This window comes from Hipposideros armiger, unplaced genomic scaffold, assembly GCF_001890085.2.
Source record: "Hipposideros armiger isolate ML-2016 unplaced genomic scaffold, ASM189008v1 scaffold_92, whole genome shotgun sequence".
NCBI classification, from domain to species: domain Eukaryota; kingdom Metazoa; phylum Chordata; class Mammalia; order Chiroptera; family Hipposideridae; genus Hipposideros; species Hipposideros armiger.
The window spans coordinates 1,977,617-1,989,759 of record NW_017731442.1 but is presented as its reverse complement, the minus strand read 5'-3'; the positions used below and the strand labels follow the sequence as shown (position 1 = coordinate 1,989,759).

At 36.9% G+C, this 12,143-nt stretch overlaps 1 protein-coding gene across 1 annotated transcript in view; it reads right to left on the bottom strand.

The window, feature by feature from the left end:
* The window catches only part of MGA (MAX dimerization protein MGA), an 80,961-nt gene that overhangs the window by 31,190 nt on the left and 37,628 nt on the right, over positions 1-12,143 (bottom strand). The window contains exon 10 of the mRNA XM_019644861.1: positions 360-583. Coding sequence (XP_019500406.1) covers positions 360-583 — 224 coding nt within the window. The remainder of the gene's footprint in view (positions 1-359; positions 584-12,143) is intronic.

The window sequence follows — 12,143 nt, the reverse complement described above, 5'->3', positions numbered from 1 at the left end:
AGCTTAGAGACCACGAGCTGCCGACGGGAAGCCAGATGGCGACTGGCACCCTCCACAACGAAGACTGAAGAACAACAACTTGGCTGGTCCCCTTCCCCAATTCCCCAACACTGTTCCCCTCCCTCAATTCCCCAGTAAAATCTTAAAAAAAAAAAGAATTACTACTATTTGCCTCTATTTTTATGATATTTTTTAAGTGTCAGCAATAAAACTGATTAAATCACAAAGGAGATGGCTTACGGGCATTCTACCTGAAAGCAAAATGATTCACAGAATGTAAACCAAAAATCTGGATGAAAACCATCATCTTTACAAATGATTTTTGGAACTTGCAATAAAAGATGAAACTACAGACTTACCACAGGATTGGGTTTGGGAGTATATGCCCGTGTAGGTTTAATTCCAGTGAACAGTTTGCCCTTCACAGTAGATGAAACTTCTGGTTGAGGCAACAACAATGGTTTTGTAGGCTCAATGATAGAAGGCGTTGGGATATAAACTGGCTCTGGATCTACTTCACCTTCTACTTTCACCCATAATGGGTAATGCCGAACAGGCTGTTCAGGCTCTGTTTCACATATAGCTTAACAAAAAGAAGGGTAAGTAAGATTTTAGCTTCGTTTGGCAACAAAAGTTCACCGAGGCATTGTCAATACAAAATATGCTCCCTCATAAAAAAACAGTAGCTCATTGAAACAATCAGATAACCCCCCAAAAAAACCTGTAGTTGCCCTCATGCATCTTAATTTATTCGTCTATTAACCAAATATTTGTTGAATAACTATTATAAATTAGATACTGTTTTAGGCACTAGAGTGAATACAGCCATGAATACAACAAAATTCTTGCCCTCACAGAGTTTATAATCCAGTAGTAGAAAACAAACTAATAAACATATAATATCAAATACTAAGTGTCTCATAGAAAAATACAGCAGAGTAAGGAATACGAAGTTAACTGGAGATGCTATTAAGTTTAGCACAATCAGGAAAGGTTTTCTCTATTAGCCTTGAGAGATAACCATTCTATGATCCAATTATGTCCTGTCTGTAAGAGACTCACTTGAGATCCAAGGACATAAACAGGTTGAAAGCGAAAGGATGGAAAAAGATATTCCACGTAAATAATAATCAAAAAAGAGTAGGGATGGCTTTACTAATATCAGACAAAATAAACATTAAATCAAAAAGGCTGCAAGAGACAAAAAAGGGCATTATATATTAATAGAAGTTTCAATATATCCAGTAGTAATAATAATTACAAACATTTACACACCTAATGATAGACCACCAAAATATATGAAGCAAAAACTGATAGAACTGAAGTAGAAATACACAATTCTACAACAGTAGAAGACATCAATACCCCACTCACAATAATGGATAGAAGAACCAGACAGAAGGTAAGTAAGAAAATAGAGGACCTAAGCAACACAATAAATCAACTAGAGATAACAGGCATATACAGAACACTGTACCCAAAGAACACATTCTTCTCAAGTTCACATGGGACATTTTCCAGGACACCACAAATCAAGTCTCAATAGATTTAAAAACATGGATATATAAATTATTTTCTCTGACTAGAAATCAACAAAAGGAAAACTGGAAAATTCATAAAACTGTGGAGATTAAACTTTAGAAAAATCAGTGGATCAAAGAAGAAATCACAAGGGAAATTAGAAGATACCTAGAAACAAATGAAAATGAAAACAACATACTAAAACCTATGGATATAGCAAAAGCACTATTATAACTATAAGTGCTTACATTAAAAAACATGAAAGCTCTCAAACCAATGAAAGCTCTCAAACCAACAATCTAACTGGACAATTCAAGGAAATAGAAAAAAACTTAAACTAAACCCAAAGCTAGAAAGAAAAAAAAAAATACAGAGATAGGGCTGGCCTAAGTGGCGTATTGGTTAAGAGCTGGCTTGGGAGCGACAGCTCTGGGCAGCAGGGCCCTGGTTCAGATCTCACATGCGCCCTCTACAGCTAAGATGGTGAACAACAACTCAACCTGGAGCTGGGCTGCTTGTGAGGCGACGGCGTAGGCTGCAATGGGGCTGCAGTGGGTGCCGTAAGCTACTGTGAGTGGCCAGGAGCTGGCATGAGCTGCCCTGAGCCGCCGTCCAATGGCTGGTGACCTATCTGCCTCATCCGGGAAGAATGCAATGATCACAATACCAACATGGGCCAATGAAGCAACATCCTCCAAAACTTGTCTGAAGAACAAAAGGACAGCAACTTGTCTGTTCCCCTTCCCCGATTCCCCAACACTGTTCCCCTCTCCCAATTCCCCAAAATCTTTAAAAAAACAAGAGATAAACCGAATAGAAAGGAAATAATAAAACGAAAAGCCGCTTCTTCAAAAAGATAACAATATTGACATATCTTTATCTAGATGGATTTAGAAAAAAGGAAAGAAGATTCAAATTACTAAAATCAGATATGATCTAACTACTATGCTGTACACCTGAAACTAATATAAAATAATACTGAATGTCAACTATAACTGAAAAAAATAATTAAAAATAAATAAAATCAGAAATGAAAGCGGAGGCATTACTGCCAATTCTATAGAAATAAAAAGGGTTATATGAGAGTACTATAAAGAACTGTACACCAACAAATTGGATAACCTAGATGAAACGGATACATTCTTGGAAACACAAAACCTACCAAGACTAAATCAGAAACAGCGAATCTGAATAGACCTAAAACTGGAAAGAGATGGAATCAGTAATCAAAAATCTCCCAACAAAGAAAACCCCTGAACCTGATGGCTTCCCTGTTGAATTCTACCAAACATTAAAAGGACTAATATCAATCCTTCTCAAACTTTTCCCAACTCATTGTATGAGGCCAGCATTACTCTGATACCAAAACCAGACTAAGACACTAAAAAAAAGAAAACTACAGGCCAATATCCCTTATGAACACTGATGCAAAATCCTCAACAAAATACTAGCCAACAGAATTCAGCAGCATATTAAAAGGATTATACACCATAATGAAGTGAGATTTATTTGAATTCAAGGATGATTCAACGTACAAAAAAAATCGATTAATGTAATACACACTAACAGAATGAAGATCAAAACCACATGATCATCTCAACTGATGCAAAAAAAAGCATTTGACAAAATTCAACTACCTTTCATGATAAAAACATTCAACAAATTAAGACTAGAAGGAAACTAATTCAACATAATGAAGCCACGTACCTTAGGAATTAACCAAAAAAGTGAAAGACTTGTACGTTAAAACTGTAAGACACTGCTGAAAAAAAATTAAAGACAACATACATAAATGGAAACATATCCCATGCTCATGGATTAGGAGACTTATTAAAATGTCAATACTACTCAAAGCAATCTACAGATTCAATGCAATGCCTATCAAAATCCCAATGTTTTTTACAGAAATAGAAAAACCCATTCTAAAATTCATAATGGAATCCCAAGGGACCCTGAATAGCAAAACAATCTTAAAAAATAACAAACATGAAGGACTCACACTTGCTAATTTCAAAACTTACTACAAAGCCTACAGTAATCAAAACAGTATGGTACTGGCATAAAGGCAGACATAGACCAATGGAACAAAATAGAGAGCCTAGAAATAAGCCCTTGCACATATGATCTAATGATTTTTGACAAGGGTTCCAAGGCCATTCAATGGGGAAAGGACAGTCTTTTCAACAAATAGTGCTGGAAAATCTGGATATCCACAGGCAAAAGAATTAAGTTGGACCCTTATCTAACACCACATATATTTTAAAAAAACCTCAAAATGGATCAAGGACCTCAATGTAAGGCCTTAAACAATAAAACTCTTAGAAGAAAACATAGGACAAAAGCTTCATAACCATGGATTTGGCAGTAGTTTCTTGGATATGACACCCAAGGCACAGGTAACAAAAACAACAAAAAGAATCCATTCATGAAAGTTTTTAAATTTTGTGCATCGAAAGACACTAACAGCAGACTAAACAACCCACAGAATGGGAGAAAACATTTCCAAGAACATCTGATAAGGGGTTAATATCTATATACATAAGACAACTCTTAAAACTCAACAAAAGAAAAACCACCCATTTCAAAGGACTTCGTTGACGTAATAAACGTTCAAACCTGTACAGAATTTTTATGAGTTTATTTGAGCCAAATTAACAACATATGCCGGGGAGTAAGATCTCAAATGCTCCAGAAATGACAGTTTGGCAGCTTATTTTATACATCAAAATCAAAGGAGACAACGTAAGGAAGATGTACAAAAACCACTGGTGGTAGATTTAGGAGATAGGAGAAAGCGGGGGGGGGGGGGGGGGGGGGGGGGGATCTCTAGGATTGGATAAGAGGCACAGTGGAGAAACACATACTTCTTACATTGGTGGGTACAGGAAAGTTGATAACTAACATTTACAGTACACAGAAATGGTATGTGGGCAACAAGATAACAATGACGGGCTCTGTGATCTTCTGCTCCAGTGGTTTATGTTCTGGTGCTGGCAGTTGTGCCATCGAGGGTTAGGAAAAGAAAATTACTCTGACATTTCAAAGATATGTGATCTTAGAGAGATAAGAACAATGGACAGAGATCACTTAAAGATTGACCTTTGCTAAAGAAGCAATAGGCCAGGGCCAAGACTACCGGCTATGACGTGCGCAGTTAGGAATCTATGATCCTGTGTGATTACTTTCAGTCACTGAGCTTGTGAGGCCCGCCATGTGGTCCCCCTGAGCTTGTCAGATTTACTGCATAGCACCTTTCTCGTTCCCAACTTGAACAGACATTTCTCCAAACATATACACCAATGGCCAAAAAAGCACATGAAAAGATGCTCAACCTCACTAATCATTAGGGGAATACAAATCAAAACCACAATGAGATACTACCTCACACCCATTAGGATGGCTACTATCACGAAAACAAAATAACAAGAGTTGGTGAGAATGTGGAAAAGTTAGAACCCTTGTGTACTATTGCTAGAAATGTAAAATGGTACATACAGCTGCTGTGGAAAATAGTATGGCAGTTCCTTAAAAAATTAAAAATAGAATTACCGTATGATCCAGAATTTCCACCTCCGGGTATATACCCAAAAGAGCTGAAAGCAGGATCTCAAAGAGATATCTGCATACGCATGTTCATAGCAGCATTATTCACAATAGTTAAAACAAGGAAGCAACCCAAGTGTTCATCAACAGACAAATGGATAAGCAAAATGGGGAATATACATACAATGGAGTACTATTCAGCCTTTAAAAGGAAGAAAAATCTGCAATATGCTGCAACACAGATAAACCTTGAGGTTATATTAAGCAAAATAAGCCAGTCACCAAACCATTAAGCGAAATAAGCCAGTCACCAAAAGATAAATACTGTATAGCTCCACTTATATGAAGTACTTAGAAGAGTCAAAATCATAAAGACAGAAAGTAGAATGGTGATTGCCAGGGGCTGGGGGGAAATGGGAAGCTATTGTTTAATGGGTACAGTTTCAGCTTTATAAGATGAAGAAAGTGATAGACAGATGGTGATGGTGGCTGTTGCAAACTATGTTGATGCATTTAATATCACTGAACTGTGTACTTAAAAATAGTTAAGATGGTAAATCTTATGTTTAAGTATATTTTATTTTACAATAAAAACACTTTTTTAAAAAAATGGATGTTGAATCTGCATCAACTTTACAGCATTTGCTAATATAATTTCTCTCCTCTAATCTATTAATATGGTAAATATGGTAAATATCCATATCTAAACCAAACTACCTTTATTAACTAAAACATATATTCATTACAGATGATTTAGAACACTAATTTTAAATGTCATCTAAAACCTCGACACCCAGAGATAATCATGTAAAAACTTGGCAGTATTTCCTTTAAAAATGTATATATGTACAAATATATCCGATAAAATTGGGAAAATATGGTACATACTATTTTATGACTACCAATTACTATGGTGTGATGTTTCTCCTTGTCTTTAAATATTCTACATCCTTTTTAATGACTTTGAAGATTACATATAAAAATTTAACCCAGATTATATAGTTAAGTTTTCTCCCATTTTTACAGTATTAAAGTCTGCAATAAATGGTCCTATAAGTAAACTTGTTTTTCCTTTTTTTTCTTACACAGTTTTATTGAGCATTATGGACATACAATATCACATATACAATTTGATGAGTTTTGACATAAACACACCACGGTGAAACCATCTTTACAATTAAGATAGTGAAGTTAACCATCACCTCCAAGATTCCTTGTAATTGTAATTGGATTCCTCTTTGTGTCTCTTCCTTCTGCCTCCAACCTCCACTCCAACCCTTGCTCAGACAACCACTGATCTATACATTTGCATTTAATTTTTTTATATGATGGAATAAAAATGTTAACTTTGGGGGGAGGAGGAGAACTGGCTGCTTTGATTCAGCATTATTATCCTGAGTATGATCCATGTTGCGGAGCATATAGTTTGTTTCGTTGTACTCTTGAATAGTATTCCACTGTTTGCATCTATCTCAAATTTTTTGATCCATTAACCTGTTGATGGACACCTGGGTTGTTTCCAATTTTCTTGCTATTACAAATAAAGCTGTTATGAACAACCATGCACAAGACGTTCTGTTGAGTAAATACAAGTGAAATGATTAGGTTGTATGGCAGATATATTAACATTTCAAGAAATTATCACAGTTTTCCGAAGTGACTTACCATTTTACATTCCTACCATCTATGAGAGTTCCAATTGCTCTATATTTTCACCAGCATTTGGTGTGGTCAGTCTTCTTAATTTTAGCCCCTTAGTGGTGTACAGTATCTCTTAGTGGTATCAACAAGAATTTCCCTAAGGACTACTGATGTTAAGCATCTTTCGATGTGCTTATCTGCTATCTATGCATCTAATGTGAAGAGTCTTTTAACTTTTCTGTCCATTTTTAAAATTATGTTGACTGCTTTGTTACTGAGTTTAAAGTATTCATCTTCATGACTTTTAAGAATTCTTTATTTATTAAGAAACATCCTATGCTGGGTGTATGTTTTGTGAGTATTTCTCCTGGACTGTGGCTTGTCTTTTCATTTTAACAGGTCTTCTGAAGAGTAAAAGTTTCTAATTTTGAGAAATTCTATTTTATTACTTTTCTGCATTTAAAATTCATGCTTTTGATTGCCTATTTAAGAAATCCTTTATGAGCCACAATGTCACAAAAGATTTATCCTTATATTTTCTCCTAGAAATTTTATGCTTCAAGCACTTACATTTAATCTATAACATCAATTCCTAGATACCGAGTTAATTTTTGTATATGGTATGAGGTATATGGTGCTCTAGAACCACTTTTTGAAAAGATGATTGTTTCCTCATTGAACTATCTCGGAATTATGTCAAAAATTAATTGGTGTTTTGCGTGTGTGTGTGTGTGTGTGTGTGTGTGTGTGTGTGTGTGTATCAACTTCTGAACTCCCTATTCTGTTCCACTGATCTTTGTCTTTCTTTATCCCAATTACTTCAGCTTTACAGTAAGTCTTAAAATCAGGGAGTGTAAGTCTACCAACTATGTTCTTCTTTATCAACGTCATTTATCAAAAGATTATTCTAGGGCCGGCCGAGTGCCGCATTGGTTAAGAGCTGGCTTAGGACGCCAGAGGACCCCGGTTCGGATCCCACATATGACGGCCAGTGACACTGTTCTCTACAGCTAAGATGCTGAACAACAGCTCAACCTGGAGCTGGGCTGCCATGAGTCCCCGGCAACGGCGTAGGCTGCAGCCCCTGTTACAGTGGGTTGCCATGGGCTACCGTGTGTAGCCAGCAGCCAGCACGAGCGGCCAGCAGCCACAGTGAGCGGCTGTCCAGAAGCAGGCGACTGATCTGCCTCGCCCTGGAAAAGCGCAATGATGGTGCCAACTTGGGCCAGTGAAGCAACGTCCTCCACAACTAGACTGAAGAACAAAAGGACAGCAACTTGTCTGTTCCCCTTCCCCCAATTCACCAGCACTGCTCCCCTCCCCTAATTCCCCAATAAAAATCTTTAAAAAAAAAAAAGATTATTTTAAGTCCTTTGCTTTCCATATAAATTTTAGAAACAACTTGCCAAGTGCTACCCAAAAAAAATGCTGCTGTGATTTTTATTGAAATAGCATCTAATCTATAAATCAATTTGTGGAAAACTGTATCTTACCAACAGTCTTACAATGAATGACAACATCTACTTAGGTCTTTCAAAGTGCTCTCAGCAATGTTTTCTCGTTTTTAAGTATAAAGGGCCTATGCAACTTCTGTCAAATTTATCCTTAAGTGTCTCATTTCTTTGAATGCTATTTGAAATTGTTATTTTTTATTTCAACTTCCAAGGCATATATACGAATATATTGTATATTGATACTACTGTATTCGATATTCTCACTAAGCTTCTAGTTCTAGTAGCTTTTTTGTAGATGTCTTAGAATTTTCCTAACTATGAATAAAGGTTCCTTTCCAATCTGGATGTATTTTCTTATTCCTGCGTTACTGCACTGGCTGGGACCTCCACAATGATGTGAAACAGACATGGTGATAAAAAAGTTTCTTCCTCATTCCTAATCTTTGGAGGAAAGCACTCAGTCTCTCACCATTAATGTGTTGGTTGTAGAGTTCTTCAGAGATGCTCTTTATCAGGTTACTCCTCCATTCCTAGTGTGCTAAAAAATTCTTACCAGAAATAAATGTTGTCAACTTTTAAAAGTATCTATTAAAGTGATCACACGGCATTTTTTTAAACTGTTATAGTAATGGTAATCTACACTAATTATTTTCAAATGTTAAATCAAACTTGCATTCCTGGGACAAATCCCACTTGCGGTTACGATGTATTATCCTTTAAATATATTCTTGGATTTGATTTGCTAAAATTTTATTTATAAATTTTACGTATGTTCAGAGGGATATTACTCTGGTTTTCTTGTAATATCTTTTTCTGGTTTGAGTATCAGGGTAATGCCAGTCTCACAGACAAGGACCATTTTATGGAAATATTTGTGTGGAATGGGTATTATTTTTTCCTTGAGTGTTACATAGAATTTACCAGTGAAGCCATCTGGACCTGGAGTCACTCACTGTGGGGTTCTTCACTACAAGTTCATCGGTATAGGGCTAGGTAATTATTTATTTCTTCTTGAGTGAGTCTGGTAGCTTTGTATCTTTCAAAGAATTTGTCCATTTCATGTAAGTTGTCCAATTTATTGGCAAAGTTATATATACTATTACCTTATTATCATTTTAATGCCTATAGTAATGTCACTTTCTCATTCCTGATACTGGTAATTTGTGTGTCCTCCTTTTATCCTAATCTTCTGACTACAGATTGATCTTTTCTTTACATAGTTAATTGTAGGCATACGTCTCCATAAAAATCTACATGGGCTACGAAAGCAGGAATGCCAGATTTTATCCTTTCCCTTGCTAAGAACAGTGCCTTTACACTATCAGCAGTAATTTTTGACAAACGAAAAAGGAAACAGGTGATAGGAGTGAAGGTCAAATTTCAGAAACCATACCTTACACAGTAAGAAAAACATGAATATTTGGAAGTCAGAAAAGCTTGGGTTCAAATCCCTATCATTCACTTAATACCACTGTGACCTTGAGAAAAAAGTTAAGCACTCTAAGCTTTCAATTGGTATATTTGTAAAATGGAGAAGCCTCCTTATATAGGGTTGCAAGATTTAAATGATATAGCCCTTATAGAGTGCTCGGCATAATGTTTCCAGACAAGAAAAAGCTAAGAGTTCATCACAAACAAACCAATATTACAATAAATGTTAAAGGGACTTCTTTAAGAAAGAAAGATTAAAAATATGAATAATAAAATGGCAATAACTACATACCTATCAATAATTACTTTAAATGTAAATTGATTAAATGCTCCAGTCAAAAGACATAGGGTGAAGAAAAAAAAAAGACATAGGGTGGCTGAATGGAGAAGAAAACAAGACCCATACACATGCTGCCTACAAGAGACCCACTTCAGGTAGAAAGACACATAAAGTCTTAAAGCGATGGAAAAAGATATTTAATGCAAATGGAAATGAAAAAGAAAAGCTGGGGTAGCAATACTTACATCAGACAAAATACTTTAAAACAAAGGCTCTAACAAAAGACAAAGAAGGACATTTCATATACAATAGCCATATGGAAGCAACCTAAGTGCCCATAAACAGACAATTGGATAAAGAAATGGTACATACATACAATGGAAGATTACTCGGCCATAAAAAAGAATGAAATCTTAGCATTTGCAACAACACAGATGGACCTAGAGACATTGTGCTAAGTAACGTAAGTCAGACGAGAGAAAAACAAATACCGTATGATTTCACTTACATGTGGTATCTAAAAAACAAAATAAACTAACAATCAAAACAGACCCAAACTCAAATACAGAGAATAAACTGGTGGTTGCCAGATGGGAGGGGAGTTGGGGGTTGAGTGAAAGGGGGAAGAGATTAAGCACAAATTGGCAGTTACAAAACAGTCATGGGGATGTTAAGGACAGCATAGGGAATATAGTCATAACTGTATGTGCTGTCACTTGACTTACTGGGGTGATCACTTTGTAAGTTATATAAATGTCTGATCACTATGTTTTACACCTCAAACTAATATAATATTGTATGTCAACTGTAGATGAAATGAAAAAAATTTAAAGGCAATTTACAGAAGCAAGTTTATAACAAATGGTTATAACCTATAACAGAAGAAATATAAATTTAAAATAAGATATTAACTTCTGCCTATCAATTTAAATACCTAGTGTTAAGAGTATAGAATACCTGGCACTATCCAACTATTGGTAGATATGTGGTTGGTACATACAATTCTAGCAACATCTATAAATGTTTAAAGTGCATTCATTGTCACAGCAATTGCACTTTTAATAGCCTATCCTGAACACAAATTTTCATCATTGTTCTGTTTATAACAAAGAAAACCCAAAAAGGCTAAATATCCCACCAATAGGATTGTAATAACACGAAGCATTTAAAACTAAAATTATAATATAGATCTATACTTGTTGATATGAAAAGAAAAACGTGATTTTATAATATTAAATTTCTAAAGGTTATGATACCAGGGCCGGCCAAGTGGCTCAGTTGGTTAAAAGCTTGCTTGGGGCCGGCCAAGTGGCGCATTGGTTAAGAGTTGGCTTGGGGTGCCACCTCTGAGCAGCAGGGCCCCGGTTCGGATCCCACATGAGGACCAGTGACACTGCACCCTCTGTAGCTAAGATGGTGAACAACAGCTCGACCTGGAGCTGGGCTGCCGTCAGTCGCCGGCGATGGCATAGGCTGCAGTAGGCTGCCATAAGCTACCGTGACTGACTGGCAGCCAGCATGAGCAGCCGGCATCTGGTGTGAGCTGCCAAGAACTGCCATGAGCGGCTGTCCAGTGGCCAGCAAGCAAATGCCTCACCCAGGAAGAGCGCAATGATCACAATACCAACATGGGCCAGTGAAGCGACATCCTCCACAACTAGACTGAAGAACAAAAGGACAGCAACTTGTCTGTTCTGCTTCTCTGATTCCCCAGTGCTGTTTCCCTCCCCCAATAAAACCTTTAAAAAGAAAAAAAAAAAGAGCTTGCTCAAGAGTGCGAGCTCTGAGCAACAGGGTCGCCGGTTCAATTCCCGGCCCAATGCCCAGCCCGAGCTGAGCTGCCACTGAGCTGCCAAAAGGTGGCAGGATGGCTCAGCTAAAAAAAAATAAAAAATAAAGGTTATGATACCACATATACAGTAGTACCATGTCTATAAAACATGTATGTATACACAAGTGGGTTAACAGAAAATCTGGGAAGAACATACATCAAAATTTAATCACCCACTCTTCTGAAAATAAGTACATGCAAGCAGTAGCAAATGTAAATATAAACTGCCAAGAAGCAACAGTAATCCTTAAATGAATTAAGAAACTTTTCAGGGCCAGCCGAGTGGCGCGTTGGTTAAGAGCTGGCTTGGGATGCTAGAGGGCCCCAGTTCGGATCCCACATGGGGGCCAGTGACACTGCCCTCTACAGCTAGGATGCTGAACGACAGCTCAACCTGAAGCTGGGCTGCTGTGAGTCGCCGGTGATGGCGTAGGCTGCAGCC